This window comes from Semicossyphus pulcher, unplaced genomic scaffold, assembly GCF_022749685.1.
Source record: "Semicossyphus pulcher isolate SPU_LCO1_2020_fin unplaced genomic scaffold, fSemPul1.0.p SCAF_6, whole genome shotgun sequence".
Taxonomy (NCBI): Eukaryota; Metazoa; Chordata; class Actinopteri; order Labriformes; family Labridae; genus Semicossyphus; species Semicossyphus pulcher.
The window spans coordinates 14,656,128-14,674,348 of NW_027211737.1; the positions used below are offsets into that span (position 1 = coordinate 14,656,128).

Here is an 18,221-nt window from a genome sequence, read left to right on the forward strand (position 1 = left end):
ATAAACCAGAATGTGTGTTTGCAATGTGTCTGCATGTGTTCCCAGCTGCCCCTCTCCTTCCTCTGTGAGTAGGTCTAAAAGGCTGGCCTTTGAACTGCTCTGAAAGTGATCCATGCCGTATGGACAGAGCAGATGTGGCCTAACCTGATTTGGTTTCAATACTTCCCCACAGGAAGTTCACAAAGCCAGCAGGTCCTCTTTTGTTATGTTAGTCATCTTTCTCGGAGGGCCAGTGGGGCTTTTTTTTAAAAACACAGTTATTGCCTCTTTTACTTTATGCTTAAGACAGAGAAGTTCCACACATAATCAGAAGTTTAGCAATGACATCTACTACTATATCCAGTAACCAATTGGACTAATGCTGTGTATTTTCAAGAGTTTTGTACTAGTAAGCTGTACTTTTATCATTATCTGGCAGACATTGTTTTAAAGCATATTAATAGTAAATATTTGTATAATTCTTTATGTGGGGAACCTTACATATTATTGTATTATGTATAATAAATATCATATATAATAAATGTCATTCACTGACAAAGGTTAAATAATAGATTTAATTTTATTAAAATTCACATTTCAAATTCTGCACCCTACTTAAATATGACAATCTCAAAGGCTTAATTTCACAATAAAAGGGAAAGAACAATTACAATAAAAAAATGTGTTCTTGCCTTGCTGTATTTAATTCATTTTTTATAGGCAATGTCTATTTTGTATATATGTATATTTATGGGTAAAATGCTGCCTTAAATCATTAATTTATCTTAGTAAATAAATGCCCTGTTCTGTATTTGGATGGTTAGCCTACTAAAACCTATTTCTAAGGCTAACGGACTACATTTCCCATGTGTCCACAAATACGTCATATCCAATCACGAGCGAGCAGTAAGTCGGGACCACACCAGTTACACTTCCTGGAACAGGGAGGAGCTGGGGTTTATCGCGGATATTAATAAAACCTCTGCACTTTGGTAAGTTTATTTTGAATCAAGTTATTTTTTAACACCACTTACGTATTTAAAAATGTATACCCGTAGTTTCGTCAATTACTAACGCATTGTTGTGTCGATGTTGAGCTCACAGTCAGTGCTCGTGCTTCATAAAGTTAGGCCGTTATGGATGGGCGGTTTGACGTTAGCTAGCTTTGCTAACGGTAAGAGACACGTAAATCTTTCACCCACAGCTCAGAAATTCAGATCTAATCAACAGCAGACGAGGAGAAAATCATTTTTAGTTAGCTTCTGCGGGTTTGAAAGAGGCTGCAGCAATAGTAAATGATAATGTAGCAGTTAGCGAGGTTGTTTCTGAGAATAGCTAACGGATGCTAGCTGCGGCTCGGATTGATGCTATTAGTCGGTGGGCATTAGCAGTTAAATGAGCCCCAAACAGGGAAGTTAACGACAATTTACATCGACTGGCTTGATAAAACTAAACTGATAACTCGAATTTCCATGACAGTGTTGCCATGGGTAACACTGTGTTAACCTGTTGCTAAATGTAACGGTAACCATACATTAAATCCGTCTGTTAGTGGATTTATTAGGAATTAACAAACATAGCTAGCTAATTTTACAGTTATGTACAAGTCCAGTTGTATTTATTGTGTGACTTTAATCACTGGACTTATAGCCATACTGTTAATGCGTATCATCGATCATTGTAAAGTTAATGTAGGTTTTGACACAGTCGTAAGAGATTGTGAAATACTTGAGCTGCCCAGCTGAAAATGCCTGTAAATGGCTCGGTGCAATTGTGATTGTTTTTGTTTATCTTCTAAGATTCTTTATCGGTTCTTGAATGAGTGACTGAAAAAAAAAATTACAATATAACACACTTAGTCAAGGTGCTTGACCTCTATGACCTGGGTGATTAGGGTTAGGGACCTGTTTTAACAGTCATTTGTTAACTCTCATCATGAAAAGAAAAGGTTTTAATCAAAACAGGAAATCTTGAAGAAAAATAGATTTGTGTAGGGCATATGATATTGTATATCCTGTGGTTAAATTAATTTGCCTGGTGGAGGAGATTTTGCTGTACAATAGTGTTAAACAATATTGCTATATGAAGGAATCCCAATTATACTTATAGTGTTATCTTTGGTCATTGTGGCCAATACAGCAAATCAATGAGTCAACCCTAAAGTAGACTGTATTCCTGTCACCTGTCATCAATGGTAGAAAGTAATTTTGTTATTTGGTCATGTTTATTATTTATATATAGTTAACTCCTTTCTCTCTCCCTCTCTTAGGATTTTATCAAGCGTCATTGTAGCTGACCAGGATGATTGACGTTCGGGCATGGGCTGAGTATGTGGTGGAGTGGGCTGCCAAAGACCCCTACGGTTTCCTCACCACTGTAATACTGGCCCTCACACCCCTCTTTATTGCCAGTGCGATGCTGTCCTGGAAGCTGGCCAAGATGATCGAAGCGCGTGACCGGGAACAGAAGAAAAAGCAGAAACGTCAGGAAAACATAGCCAAGGCCAAGAGGACCAAGAAAGACTGAGCCTGTGAAGGCAGAATGAGGGTGTAAAAATAAGAGGAGAGACCACCACGCTCATAGCCCTCCTTGTTCCAAATAATGACACGGTGCCCTTCCTTGTCCCAGCCCTACTGTCAGCACAGGGCCACTACGCCTCATGTCTGGGGTTGGAGGAGGGACACTGGCCACACAGGCCTGACAGTGCTGAGACAGACAGTACTGCCTGGAGGAGGCTCGTCCCAGTGGGACTTTGGTCAGCAAGAGCACAGTGGTCATCTGTATGACGTTTTTATACAGAGATCCGCTGATAATATTGCGCAGCTGTTGCAACACCTTGCATTCCATTGTTAGCATCCATGTTCTACTGAATTGACCATGTAATGAGCATACTGGAACTTTTTCCAAGTTACTTGCAAAATATCCAAAAATTCTACTTTCTAATCAATAAAGTTTTCATGGTTGATAAGAAAATCTAGTTTCCTCTTTGTGGATTTAATATTGGACCGAAAATGCATTACAAGTGCTTTTAATTCAGTGCACATTAAAGTATTCATCCCTTCAAGTTTTATTATAATGTGAACCAGAGCCTTTGTAATAAGGCTTTCATGCTGTGATCGACAAAAGACTAATGTCAAAGAAACATCTCTGCACCTGAATATAAATTAAGCTTATATTCGAAAACGGGAACTTGTCTTTAGAAGTTGTTTTAACATTCCTGAGTACAATAAATGTGTGACAAGTGAATTTTGATTAAATAATCCAGCATTTACACAACTACAGCGTAAAGAAAAAGAAACGAAACAAGTCAAGATGTAAACAAGAGAAATATGCAGCAGCTGTAAATGACCAGCTTGCTGCCAAACATGCCTTTATTCAATATTGACTCGAAGGGTGGGAACCAGGATTGTTCTGGTCCGGTCTGGTTGTTATGTAGAGTTATTTTGTGTTCTTTTATTTATTAGAAATAAGCTTAAAATAGTTACACATAAAAAAATCCAGTGGGATGAATACTTTTTATAGGTGTTCTGTAATCAGCAAGTCCAAGCAGTTAAAATACATAATTCTATATCAAGGCAGGAGGACATGCACACATTCCTGCATAATCCTTTTCCCTTTTCTATCTCTCTTTGAAATTGTATTCATAGTTCAGTGTTTCAGCGCGCCATCATCTCTTGAAAACATTTAGAAAAAAAATCAAACCCTTGTTTTTAGCTGCACGATCCAAGTTCATGCAAGTTTCTTTGCACGCTTCTAAACTTGCTGAACTTTCTGCAGCAACTCTGTGGCCAGCATGCACTCTGACCTCGAGTGGAAGAACTTCTTACTGGGGATCAATACGCTGTAGCATTATTCATTTTTTTGTGACTGTTGACTCAGAAGCAACAGACACCACCTCCATGATAAACAGATACATTTACATACTGCGTATACTGTTTCATGGAACAGTTTTGTTTTTGGGATCAGCTTGAATTTAAAACATTTTATATTTATCTGAGTACATTCTTCATGAGGAGTCAATATTTATATATTAAATAGTCATTTTATTACAAATTATTTCTTACAATATCCCTCAAACATGATACAGTGTATTTATTAGCTGGTATACTCAATGGATACTGGAAGTATCACCAACACTTTTAGCTACTTAACATTAAATCAGTCTGGGCTGTTAATGTCAGCTTCAGGATGAGTGATGATTATTGTCTTGTGTATATACATCTATAAACACAGGTGGACTGGAAAAATAGAAACCCCTGTTAAATGTAATACAGTCCAATAAAGCTGTCTTTAAATAAATACTTAGTCTGTAAAAGGTATAGTGCTGATTTATTCGAGACTGAGTCAGAGAGGAGCTGAGTAAACACCTAATTTTTGAGATTGGATGTTTATGGTGCTTTTCATTTGTACTGCATTATACTGAAAGGTGTGTCTTACATAAACATTCAAAGTCTCTACTAAAAGTGAGTATTACTTTCAATTGGGAAACATTTTTCGCCGGGTTTTTCTGTTGGATTGTATTACATTGTACTGTGGTCTCAGTGCATGTTCTCGTCTCTGTCTACTTCTTTGGATTGGGCATCCAGGAGCCCGGCTGGAATGTGTTTGCAGTGCTGGTTGGGTCCTCGCTGAACTCCTCCTTGCCGAAGCTGGCGCTGGCTGCGTGGCCCTTGGCCAAAGTTCTTGCAGGAGTGGCCACCAGACCTTCCTCATACTCTTTGGCCTTTAGGGCCAGATCTCTTTCCTCCACCTCCTTTGCCTTCAGTTTGATCTGCTCCCTGTAAAACTCGTTGTTCAGCAGCTCCTGTAAAAAACAGATTGATGTAAATTGCATTATTTTTTTTAGGGTTTCTGTGGCTTTCATCAAATGCAACTTAAGAAGTTTGACTTGGTCATACCAAAGAAGAACACCAGTAGGAAATAAATAGCCTAAAGTTGGAGAATAATAACAAGTTTCTGCTAAAGCTAACATGTCCCAATTATGAGTCGATGAGAGCTTCCTACCTACGGTGGATAACAGTGTTTGCTACATGTTTGATGGCGCTGAAAAAAAAAACTAGACAGCCTACTACAAGCAATCCACTGTCACAACAATCCCACTTGTTAATAGATACACAAAGTCTCCAAACCACCAACCACATAAAAAAGACAAACTGAAAAGGGTTACTGTTTCTGTCTGTGGCAGGCAAGACAGAACATTCAAGACTTTTGTAAAGACCTGAGGCGTTTATTCAAGGAAACTTAGTTCTTTTAACTGCCCTGATATTCCAGGTTGTAGTCTGTGACATAATTTCTTTCAAGTTTCTACCTTGGTATGTTTTATATTTGTTGAAACATAACATTTGTTAGTGATAAAGATAATCAGGAAGATCCACTTCTGGACATCATCTACGAGGGTCTGTGGTGTTTGAAATCTTGAGGTTGCAGTTTCCTGAGGATATGAGGGAATGGAGTCTGAGTGCATGTTTACTTTCTGGATGCTCCAAACTGTCCAGCAAAACTGAATCACATAAAATCCTCTCCTCTTAATCAACTGCCTCTGTTTTGTCTTAGAGAGAGGAACAAAAAAATCAACTGCTCTCTTGTCCAAAGTAGCAGACACGTGAAGTTGCACTGGGGAAGCTTCCAGGAACAAATGCGAGGAGCTGCGGAGTATGAAGCAGGGCATTTACTAGACAAACAAGCGTGTTCAGTTTACCTATATTGGGGTAATAAACCCAGGTTAAAAATGTAGTGCTTGGAACAGATTGGTAAGCTAACATGACAGGAGGCATTTGCAATATAAACAACCATTCAAGCCCATGGAAACAATTATAACCTGAACACAGTCCACCAGTGGAACGGTTAGCCACTCGAGCCACAGCTAGTGTCCAGTGATGTTAGCCGCTCCCTAGCATGAGAAAACCAGAAATGAAGGGAGGACTGGGCATTATGCTGTTGTGTTTTGGCAGGACTGAAGGACTGGAAAAGAGAGGGGGAGAGCCGTGGCCAAAAAGCCCCGCTTTGGGGAGGGAGACAAACATACTGAGCTGCTTTTCCAGCCTGTTAATGACAGGATTTAATCCAATCAATTTATGTCGGCTTGGACCAGGAAGAGAGGGAGCGTGACAAGGGGTAGGGTAATGTGCTGGGAGTGAAGCCTTGGCCACATCAACACTGTCCAGCTGTCGATGGCAGCTATTGGGCAGACGCAAGGCAGAAAATTGGAAGAGAATGTTCTGGCAGGGGAGGCAGGGGATGGCATTGGCCACTGGCAGGAGAGAGGACACAGAGAGATAGAAAGAGGGCCTGGGTATTGGCCTTCCAAGGGATTTCCTATAGACCCACATTTCGCCGGCCAAATAATTTCCAGCATTCTCACATTTAAAGAGCAATAAACCCAGGGAGAGGTACATGAGGGGAAAAACTGCACTCCTTCACCATTCCCGTCTCGGAGACTGCCAGAAATAAAACACAAAAAGCCGAGATGCAGGCTTTTGCTGGGAAAAAAAAGGAAAGTAAACTAGGACATGGTGTCAGTGAGCCCCTTGTTCAGAGGCTGTCTTTGCTCTCTGTCTCGCCATCAATGCACTTCAGCTGCTGTTTATTTTAACACCTGTCCCCTAAAGTTCCTGGATTCAGTTTGGAACTGTAAGATAAAAACAAATCAAAGCTTTTTCCTCTCTCCATCTTTGCTTCTCTTCCCTCCCTTGTAACCAGTCCCCCAGAGTCCAACCATCAGCACAGCAGGGAGGCTGTGGGGAAGGAAAGGAAAGGAGGGGGCGTGTGTACCTCGATGGAGGGGGGCTCCTTCCGTCTGCCTCGGATCCAAGCTGGAGGAGTAGAAGAGAAAAAAAAGAAGAGTGAGCACACCCACACAAACATACGCTGCACAAACAAAACCTGCAGTCATTTTTAAAGGCTGCAGCTATAGCATGAGTGAGTAACCAAGCTAGCTGGGAGAACGTACCCAGGGTTTTCACTTTGTTTTGCTTCATTCTACTAAGCAAACCATGGGGAAACATGCAGAACGGGGGAAACTAGTTCCACACATGATAAACTCAAAACAGTGATACTGCTTTAGTGGAAGCAGAGCGGGGCCACTGAGCGCCGCGTCTCTGAAGAGAAAGCGTGGATCGGCTCTGATCTTTGAATTTGAAAGTACACACTCTGTCATTTTCCATCAGTACCTCTGTCCTTCTTTCTCCTCCTGAGGAGAGCTGTGTCTGTCTGTCATCTTCCTCTCTCCTTTTTTTTTTTTTTCTCTTTAAGGAGCTCTATTTTGGCTGAGCTGGCTGCACAGCAGAGCAGGTTAAAGGGAACAAGGAAGAGAGAGAGATTTTCTAAGTCTTCCTCCAGCTAGCGCAGGGATTCTGGGCCTCTTTTATCCCTTTCTTATTTGCATCCTGATGAAAATGCATGAGGGATGGGGCGAAGCAGGATGAGGGGTTTAAGGTGGATAAAGCCAGTCTGAGACAGAGGGAACAGTTTGTATCCAGTTGTAAGAAATTTGAAACACTATTTTATGGTACGGTTGTATAACACCAGCAGAAGGCGTCTTTGATAAACTCATGAATACGCTTTTCCCAACCCCCATCTTGCAGTATGAAAAAAAAAAAGAGAGAAAATCAATGGATTAGCCGAGGCCCCAATAGATGCTGCCATGAATATGTTATTCCATTTTATTTGTGCAGCACTTTGTGTACTCTGCTGGGTAGCTCTTATGTTAACATTGTCATTTATCCATGATAGTGTAGCTAAAGTGTGTGGCAGTGATGCTGCAGTCCAGACTTACCGTCCCACTCCATCGGTATGTTGCCTTCTGTATACTCAAATTCTGTAGGATTGGCTGCCACTACCATCCGCTTGGCCCGGACCATCCTTCCTGGACACCAAAAAAAAAAAGGGAGAGGGAGCATGAATGAGATGCTCCACAATGATGCACACCAAACGCAAAGGAATACAAACAACACAAAGAAGATGCAGACACAATGCTCTCAGTCTCCTGCTCGCACAGACACCGACAGACACACAGACACACAAATACACAGAGGGATGACAGCACTGTGACAGGCCATGGATGATTACCTCGTGGCCCTCGGGCCCTTCTCCTCAGATCTCGCTGAGTGGCTCCAAATCTGGGCTAAGCCTTTATGCAAATCAGCCTCCTCTTTAACCCAACCAACCACAGCCCCTCCTCGCCGACAACCTCTTCCAATCACAGCGCTCCGGCTAACAATGCCCTCCAAAATCAACATCAAGCCGAGCAGGAGACAAAAGAGGTCAGATATCACAGAGAACAGGAGAGGCACGAGCTGCGTGGAATATTAAGTGCTCCTTTCCCTATCTGTATACAGCACGACGCGCGCTAGCAGCAAGGCCACCGCCAATTATTTTTGGTCGAATCTGCTGATTAGACAAGTTTGGCTGGCACACAATGACATGGAGACGGAGGTAGGGGAGGTGGGGAAGGAAGGGGAGGTGGGGGGGACAATGGAGTTAGAATGAGAGAGAGGATGGGAATTAAAAGAGCCAGTTGTGATGTGTCTTTGTGTGGCGCTTCATACAGTGTAATAACTAGTGCTGTGTTTCCATAGTTTCTCCTCGCAGGTAGCCTGGATGTCCATCCATCGCTCCCATCCCTCTGAGAGATGATGAGGCAAGCAAGGAGGGGGAAGAAGTAGAGAGAGAGAGAGAGAGAGAGAGAGTGATGATGCATGGCAAACATGGCTAGGAGGAGAAAAATGGATGGGCAAGGAAAACAACACGCTCCAAAACACAGACAATCTGTCAGGATTCCATCACCGTTTCTCCGCAGCTGACTGGACATGGACAAATGGAGGCAACCACCTCCATGCACAGCGCAGACTGATGGCCTTAATGTTTACTTCAGCCATAACAGATAGCTATGGCACGGGGATGGATGAATGATGGCCCTCTAAAAGTGTGCGTACGAGAGGCTGTGTGGCTCCTCCTTCGAAAAAGTTTATCTGTTCTGTTTTAAACTCTAATGAAGACAAAATCATGCATCATGCATGCGCTGTTCTTTAATCATGCCTTATGAGGATGATTCTTTTCCATACTTTATCCAGCCTATATATAATCAGGTCAGCTAATTAGGCTAGTATTGCTTTGGTTCTGCTTTGGTTCCCACTAGATTGTCACTATAGGGCCTCACAGGCTCCAGCTCCACAGCTCTCTGGTATCCAGGTCTGACAAAAACACAGCGTTCTCTATCACCTTATCAGCCCTGCGATGTGTAAAACACTTTCTATGATCCGCACTTTGTTTACATGTATGCTTTAAAATGCCTTCAGAGAAACTGTTTCCAGGAAAACCCCCCAATGATCGCAGAACAAAAACAACTGCCAGCGAACAAAAGACTGTGTTCTCTAGGCAATACTAGCAAATACATTTAACAGGTATGCTAATTACGAACAGATCCTATCCATATTTGCATTGGGTGTGGGTGGCAGCAGACTGAAATGGTACAATTATGACACAGTACCCACAAGCAATGTGCTTAGCTACGAGCTAATGCCTAACTAATAAGCATAAAGAGAGGCACCCACTTTCTCTATCTCTCTCCGCTCTCTGTCACACAACGACGTGGCTCTCCTCTTGTCTTGTTGCTTTTGCAGCATGACTAAACCCCTTCCACCGCGGCTTTTATCCTTGGATTTGAATAACAAATACAGTATGTACATATATTTATGAAAACACGGCTGATCCTCCCACCACATACACATTGGGAGGAGGCTTGTCAGTCTGATTGGGGTGAATCTCGCTCTCTTGGTTATCTCTGATCTGGGACAACTGCGGAAAACACAACACATACAGGCCAAGGCTATATACATTGCTGCAGTGAAACTTCAAAAGAAACTCAGCAGTAACTGAAATGAAGTCTAACCACCTCACATGAGCTGGTTTAAAATGAGTATAAACAAATATAACATTAACCTCCTTCCTTGTGGACGTTCGGTGTATTAAAGAATGCACTTACAGCATATGTCTCCTCTCTTCATGTTATGCAGCATCACAGATTTGACCGGCCAGGCACATTATTAGCATAGTGACTGCTCAGCTCAAGGGGCTGCCTGCAACTACTGTCATCACTTATTAATATATAGATCCTATTTTAACTGTGTTTTTCTTATTTTTCCAACAGCCAACCAGAACACACAAATCCTGGTTTTCCCACTGGGGATCAATAAAGGATTATCTTATCTTATCTTAAAACAATTAAATAATGACAAAGGACAAAAAATAAATAAATGTAAAATCTGAAATTCTATGTGGTCCGGTTGTAACTCTTGATTTTCCTTGCTGACTGTCACTTTCCTTTTCAGACTGTTTGCTTCATCTGAGTGTCGAATTTTTCTTTGGATTTTCACTTATTTTTGAAGTTGTATCTGTAGTCATCGATCTTTTCTCTGTTTGTTCAGCCATAGTAGATTACTGTTTACTCGCAACACTTGTAGAGACTTGGAAAAGCAGCCGCTTAGCCCCGCCTACCCTCTCTGGCAGACCAACCACTGCTGGCTGATGGAAAATGCTTCACTAACTGGGCGCCGCTTGTGATTGTTTCTGCAAAAGACGCACCAGACACCCAAATGCAAAGGCTTTCATCAGTGGGCCATAGGCTCAATCATTGTGTTATCTCATTCTACAATAGATAGTGACTTAACAGACATTTATTAATATGAAAATCTTCAAGATTATCACTTTAAAGCTACTCACAAATTATGTAATAATCACAATAAACTAAAGAATGGAAATCCCAAAACAACCTAGAAAAAAACAAACCAAAACAAAAACATCAACAAAAAAAAGAGCCATTGAAATGATGAATTACTTAACCTTATAGTCTCTAAAAAACAACAACAACAAAAAGAAACATCACGACTTTTCGGGTAAACTGATGACACACACACACACACACACACACACACACACACACACACACACACACACACACACACACAGTTGGTTATTAATAAAGTCAGGATCAAATATTTCTGATGATGGACTGACTGAATTATATAGTCTATCATTTAGGATCCCAGACACAGAGTCATCAAACTGAGAGAGAGAGAGAGAGTGTGAGAGAGAGAGAGAGAGAGAGAGAGAGAGAGAGAGAGAGAGAGAGGGGTGGGTATAAAAAGGTGTTAGGAGCTCTCGATCTCAGCAGGCCCCCTTGTGACAGGTCTGCCTTCTCATCACTCACTAGGGGAAACCTACTTACCAGTCATACACATACACACACACACACACACACACACACACACACACACACACACACACACACACACACTTTTGCACACGTACACACACACACCCACACACACTGGCTAGAGAGCAGGCAGATTAACCTGAGGGACAGGAGCGAGGACGCTGCCTCTTACCGTGAAGGACAAACGCAGCACAGCGTTGGAGAGGGGGAGGGGCCAGCGGCAGGAGGAATGAAATCCCACCGCATAAATATTCATGAGCCATCTCACCTGTCTGAGCGCGACTCATCTGTGAGCCTAGCTGTGGAACCGGAGGGGGGGGGGGGGGAGGAAAGGAAGGAAGGAAGGGAGGAGACAGGGAGGCAGGATGGGTGAGGGGTTGCCTTGGCAGCCGGATCGGGAGCCAATCAAACGGCAGGTACGCCTATCCTTTCCGTTCGTTAGAATAAGACGTGATGCGCTCCGAGGGCTGCTCTTTGAACCCTGAACACACCCCGCTAAACTCCATCACCTGCTTCAACACACACACACACACACACACACACACACACACACACACACACACACACTAAACCCCCAACTTCACACATCAGCTCCCAGGTGAGTACTGCTGCGGGCGACCTGAGAGCTTTTTCACCTCCACAATGTCATTCCGGGTGTCTTGGGCTGTCTCTCCAGCGGTGTGCTTTTCTCCTGCACTCTGCCTTTGATTACAGCCGCAGATGTCAGGGGAAGGGGAACGCACCTCGATTGGAAACATGCGGGTATAGAGAGCCCTGAAATACTCACATAGGACTGAGCAGAATGAGCTCTCTGCATCGGGGCCCTATATCTCATGCTCCACGTCATTAACGCTGACATCTATACTGTGAAAAAAACCCTCACCCGTTTCTGAACAGAGCCCGACAGATAAATGGTTTCACTGATATTATCGGGCCGATATGTGACCTTCACATTATGTCTGTATCGGGATGTATGTTTTCCAATAGGAACTTATTTGTAGAACATACAAAGCAGAAAACGATGCTTCAGGTGGCTACAAATGGTGACACCATGTAGTTTCACCAGCAGATGTTAAATATTCTTTAAATATCCCCCGGCCCCCTCTACAATCATTATCGTTCTCATAAAGCCTGTATCATTCAGGCTCTAAAACAGACAAAAGCGTGATATTCAACCCCAGCTTTCCCGCTCAATAGACAGTAGAAGGAGCTGCTTTCTCAGCCTTCATGCTTGTGCAAAGGTAAAGCAGTGACTTTAAGGTCTGCTGCTGTGTTGGAACAAAAAAAAAGCCGCCCCGAAGCCGTGAGCCCCGTCAGCCTGCTTGGATTGAGCCAAGTTTATTCCTCTCCAGCTGAGCTGTGTGCAGGAGAGACGCGGGACCGAGACGTGCATGGTAATAGACGGCTATATGAAGATGGAGTGATCCGATAAGCATCGGCGCTACAAGGGCAACCAGGTACCAACACAGACGCCCTCACCTTCTCTCTCTCTCCCTTTTTTCAAATCCCTACCCCTGGAAAAAAAAAAAATGGAGGGGATGTGTGAGGCCTGTAACCATGGTTACCCATTAGCCCTGAGCCTAGTGACGCGGGATGAGGTTTAGAGGGAAAAGGCCAGCCGTTGTTTTGCATCAGTTCTGGTGAGAGGAGGAGCTTAGGCGTAAAGTAGGCCTGCTGCTGCTGCTGCTGCACGCTTCTTTATTCAGCCCTCATTCTGTTTGTCCCTGTTGCTGTCGATCCCGCTGAGGCCTGAGCGACTCGCTGCAGAACAGAGGAGAATAATTCATATAAAAGTAATAACATGCTGAAAAGAATACTCTGATTTCCCCTGTGTGTTACTTTTAACTAAACCCCGGTGCACTTGAGGGTGGAAGGGATACTTTAGCCCCCTTCCACTTAAGACCACCCATCCTCTTGAAGTCTCTCCTTGGCCCGATGGGTTAAAGAAAAAAGGAGGAGAGCCAGGAAGTCAGCGTCCTTTGTGAGGCCGTGGAGCGGTGTGGACACCCCCACCTCCCTCCTTCCTCCCCAGCTCCTCCTGAGGCCCATGCGTGTGATGTCCATACACCGAGCTGTCCACCCCTTTCTATTCACCTCCATCACTCTCATCCAACCCCCTTCCTTTCCCCCTACTCCCCTACTCTCTCCCTCCATTAACCTACCTCCACCTTCTCTCTCGCCCCCTCTATCTGTCTGCCTGTTCCACCCACTCATTTCACCCTCTTTCTGTCAGAAACCCTCCTTTCACTTTCACTCTCTCCATTCTTCCCCCACTCTATAATTTCACCCCATATGTCAGCATCCCCCTTGTTCTTTGTCACTCACTTTCCATACCCCACCTTCTTTTTTTTCCTCCACCCTCTGCGAGCCTCCCTCGGCCTTATCTCTCCTCCCTTACTCCTCCTAGCCTTATTTCTCTCTGCCTGTCTGCTTTATTAAAATATTCTGAATTGAATAAGCAGCGGCGGGCTCCAGGAGATGTCTGCGTGTGTGTCTGTCTGTCTGTCTGTCAGTCTTTCTGAGTGAGTTTCTGACTGACACCGAGCCCGAGGTGTCAAAACATCTCGCTGGCCATCTGACCAGAGAGAGACATGAATGTACTGGACAGTGAGTCACACACGGGCCCAATGGAGGAGCGTATCCGATGAATTTGCGGTTTTCCTTCAGTAAATTTGTTTGCAGGAGGTACAAACATCTACAACGTCTTGGTTGTGAGGCGGAAACAGATACAGACGCTGGTCTAAAGTACATAGGTTGTGTTTAATCGACCTACAGATGCTTAAACTACTGATATTGGAGCTAGGCCCGTTTGTAATGTTCCACCATAAGAAATAAACGCGCCTGTTTCTCATTTTCAGCATCTATCTTTTCAAATGCCTTTTTAATGAAGTAGTTAAGCCACTCCATGATGTTCCATCCCATGCACAAATAAATACACACTTGGCAACCATGTACACAGCGAGATGAGTTAAACCCACTTGCTTTCCCTATAATGATTAAACAACCTTCATTTAAACCCCATGCATTGCAAAGCTGCTGATCAATTAACATGATTTACCGTAGCTGCTCTGGACGTAGCGCTGCAACGGTTAGCACTGACTTAGTGTCCTACTGTAGGATAGACCTTCCTTCATCACACCCTGGGGATGACTTGTGGCAGAATAAACAGCCATTTGGACCCTCGTCTCTCTCCGCTGCGACTCTTTCCATGGAAATATGCGGCTTGAATCAACGCTCTGATGACACACAGCCATCTGTTGTTGTGTTAAGTGTGTTTGGGCATGAAGTGGAGAGAAAACACACAATCTCAATTTTTTTCCCTCTTTTTTTAAAAAACACAAAGAAGATAAAAATGCGCGCGCACACACACACATTGGGTATGCGCACAAACACATTTTCACAATCGCAGATGCACAAACTGGTACAACAAGACACACACACACCTCCTCCCTGAGTCCCCAGAGTCACCCATCCTGAAATAGCAGAGCTGAGGCCTTTTCAGTTTTTCACTTCATAGAACAGAGCTGGGGAATCAAATAAATAATAGACAAAGAGAGAGGGATAGTGATAGGACGACAAGTCAATGCATCTTTTCTCTGCAACAGTGTGGCGCACCTCTGAAGACCCTCTGAATCCCTTCCATTCTCCACACACCGGAGAGGACCAATAGATTAAAACTGCATGGCACACACTGCTAAAATGAATAGCGCTAAAAATACATCCTTTTCACCGAGACATGAAAGGAAACTGCCTTTCCCCTGTCCAGTATTGAGCAGCCATTGATTCCAAGACAAAGGCTACACCTCCTCAAAGAGGTAAGAAAAATAGCAATCATACAGGCAATTATTTTCAAATGTGCCTGCAGCGGCCGATAATGTCAGCGCGCCTCTCTTCCTAAATAAAGGGAGGGAAGGCAGGCGTCAAAGCTGCAGGCCCGCTGCTGAAGACGAATGAGCCCATCCGCAGAATGCTTTGCTTTCATCCGGGCAGCATGACATGGCGCCCCATGCAGTGTGAGGCAGAGCCGGGCCTGGGGGACAGACGCACACAGAAAGAGAGGGGAATATAGATTCTCTATTCAGCTCTATGGAGCGAGTACAAGGCAAAGACCTTCTAAAGACCAGTGGCCAGATTGCCAGTGGCTTTCTCTTGTAGCCCTGCCATAGACAACAATCAGTGGGGCTCCACAGCCTATAGCACAGTTCTCTCTATGGGGCATGCAGCATACAGTAGGCCTCTTTAGCCGGACCTTTTCTAAAGCCAGAGACAGACACTCTCCCTCTCTAGGCGTGTACTTCAGACTCGGGCCTTTTGGTTTTTGATGTGTTGAAACATCTGAGGAGAGGGGGGGATAGAGAGCTCTCTGCAGGGTCTAGCCCTCCGCACTGCTGAACTATACTCGAATGTTGTGAATAGAAATCTTCACTGGCCTGGCTTCAAAGGAGGAAAATCAAGAGGCAGCAAAGAAGAGGAGGGGGAGAGGGAAGGAAGGACTAACTGGAGGCAAATAAAGAGGTCAACTTAAGGAGGAATCTGGGCAGTTGTTTAGATCCGAAAGGACAGTTTCACATGGAAGAAAAGTTGCTTCCTTTTATTTCTCCGTCTTAGTAACCATTAGCCTCTTCATAAATAGCCTACCACAGACGGAATTGCTTACGCCCCAGTTTTCTAAAGTTAACAGACTGAGAGAGGTAGAAAATGGGAGCAGCAAAGCATGGATAAAGGTGGAGAGGGATTGACTGAACACGAGGGATGGACAAATGAATACAAGAAGTAGGCAAAGTAGAGAGAGAGGGGGGGGGGGGGAGAGAGAGAGACTCCTCACCTACTTCAACCACTACTCATGTGCCGCAGTGGAAAGCCCTGCGGTCCATGCCTTAAGGCCCTGAGCCCACGCTTGGCCTATCAGTTTAAGATCAAAAAGAGCCCGCTTTAGCAAGACATATGGACTGAATAATGCATCTGCTTTATTTCCACAAGGCTGGACGGGGTGAGTGGCGGAAAAAAAGGAGGCAAAAGTGTGTGCAATATATTTCTATTTGTTTGTTAAGAATTTATATACGAGTCTATGTGTGTGTGCATGCCTGTCTGGGGTTTATGAGTGTGTTTGTCCGGAACCAGTTTTTCTACAGGCCAACTAGCCTCTCCGCAATGTCAGTCATTGTGATTGGACAGTGAATGCGGTAGCCTGTAGCGTGCTAGAAAATGGGCTTGTGTGATGTCTCATTTGAATAGTCTGACAGCCAGGGGTGGAGGAGCAGTCTTGTAATGAATTATAAATACGAGGTGGGCGCAAGTTTCCCCGCAAACTGCTGAGAAAAGGTGAAGCACAAAGTCAAGTTCAGTGAGAAAGAAAGCAGCCAGAGGAGGGTCCCTCTGCAGCAAAACAAAAACACAAAACAACGTTGTCTTGTCCTCTGAGGAAAGTAGCACCGATTGTATGCACGGTATGATATATATGCATGTCAAAGGAAGAATTTACATGAGTTGTATGTTGTTGCACCAAGAGAGGGAGACAAACAAAAACATTTAAATGGGATTCAATTATTTCCAGTTATTGCTGTGTAGTGCGGTTCCAAGATTAGATGCGAGTAAACTCTGCTCAGGCCTCATAATTCAGGTCCATGTCAAGGGGTATAACCCTTTGTTACTAATTCGCTAACAGTCCATGGCTAGTTATCATGTCTGGAGCAGTCAAAGGTTGTGCTCTTGGACCTGTGACCCCTGACCTGTGGCCTATAGTCTGGGTAGGACCCCTGCAGATGATGATTTATGGTGGTGAAGATAGGGGGAAAGTGGGATTAGCCTGGATTCTCCTTATGAGTTAAAATAGGAAAAACAGGACATATGCACACTTCACGTACAACACAAAAAGTATTGGTACAGGTAGTAACGTCCATTGTCCCTTATGGCAGGATGTTACGAAACCTCCTTACCCATCACTGCGGTGAGTCATTATAATCCTGTCCTACACACACTTCATTAGGACACTCTACTAAGACATGACAACCTACGAAGGACGCACATTAAGCCCCAGCATTGCATCTTGCAAGTCCAAGGAGCATGTCCTTGGCCTCCGATCACACTGAGCTCGTGTGAAGGACACCGTTGGCATCCAAACATGGATTAGTCTGATGACACAGTTCTACTGCTTGGCTTGAGCGTTACATTCTGTGGCACTGCCATGTCTCAGTAGGGATATATGACCTCCTTCTAAATCCTCATAACAGACAAGTAATCATTTCGTCTGCAACGGTGGAGAACGTCTTCCTCTCTGAAGGCCAAAGGAGCTGCCATAATGCTATCCTCCAAAATTATTTAAATTTCAAAAACCCAACAACACTTAATTGCATTAAATACAGATTTAGAAATCTAATTGAAAACAGTAAAGGGGACTATTGCTTTTGTGGTTGCGCCATCTAGTGGTGAGATTTATATAATACAAGGGTAATGGTAAAGACGTACATACATATTACGTCAACATATTTAAGGAAAAGAGCAGCTGCACATGCACAATACTAAATAATTATTTATAACATTTTTATAACAAAGAACAGAGAACAATTGCTGTGGCCAGCTATAAAAAGACAAACTGGGGAAGAAAAGCTAAGTTTGTCATGGTAAAAACAGGCACAGCATTTACATATACAGACCCAGGAGTGTCAAGGACAGAAAAGGGCCTGATTAAGTTTGAAAGCTGGCAAGCTATCTTCATTATTCTTCAGGTATGGCGTTTGTAAACGCTTCTGATGCTCGTTCATTTTAGCACAACAAGGCTTAACTCACCTGTCCATGTCTTCTGTTCTGGGACAATATAATATTTATTCCCCAAATGATCTGTCCCGACGTGGTCGCGTACTATTCCAAACGTACGCCGTAAAAATCCGCCGACAATCCTGCTCATGTTCACAGGATAACCCGAAGGTTTTTAGCAGTATTTTCTGTCCCTTGTTAGCTGTCTGCCCTCTCACTGGGTTGTTTATGCAACTGTTCGCCGGATAGAAAGAGAGTCAATAAACTCTTTTGTGAT

General features: G+C 43.7%; 2 protein-coding genes across 2 annotated transcripts; one reads left to right on the top strand and one right to left on the bottom strand.

Moving 5' to 3' along the window:
* The first annotated feature begins 884 nt into the window (after positions 1–884).
* On the top strand, positions 885–2,943 carry smim15 (small integral membrane protein 15). The gene is made up of 2 exons (XM_069683513.1): positions 885–971; positions 2,249–2,943. The coding sequence occupies exon 2, from the start codon at positions 2,281–2,283 to the stop codon at positions 2,503–2,505; it is 225 nt and encodes a 74-aa protein (XP_069539614.1). The 5' UTR covers positions 885–971; positions 2,249–2,280; the 3' UTR covers positions 2,506–2,943.
* Positions 2,944–3,273: 330 nt separating this feature from the next.
* On the bottom strand, positions 3,274–18,165 carry ndufaf2 (NADH:ubiquinone oxidoreductase complex assembly factor 2). Its single transcript, XM_069683041.1, has 4 exons — positions 17,978–18,165; positions 7,754–7,843; positions 6,751–6,791; positions 3,274–4,783 (listed from the first exon to the last, which is right to left on the bottom strand). Exons 1-4 carry the CDS (start codon positions 18,093–18,095, stop codon positions 4,541–4,543), a joined length of 492 nt encoding a protein of 163 aa, XP_069539142.1. The 5' UTR covers positions 18,096–18,165; the 3' UTR covers positions 3,274–4,540.
* Positions 18,166–18,221: the final 56 nt, after the last annotated feature.

Coding starts and splice junctions, on each gene's coding strand:
- ndufaf2 (XM_069683041.1), bottom strand. CDS start 18,095: ATGAGCAGGATTGTCGGCGGATTTTTACGGCGTACGTTTGGAATAGTA. Junction 7,844..17,977: donor AGAACAGAAGACATGGACAG/GTGAGTTAAGCC, acceptor TTTGGTGTCCAG/GAAGGATGGTCCGGGCCAAG. Junction 4,784..6,750: donor AGGAGCCCCCCTCCATCGAG/GTACACACGCCC, acceptor TGTTTTTTACAG/GAGCTGCTGAACAACGAGTT.
- smim15 (XM_069683513.1), top strand. CDS start 2,281: ATGATTGACGTTCGGGCATGGGCTGAGTATGTGGTGGAGTGGGCTGCC.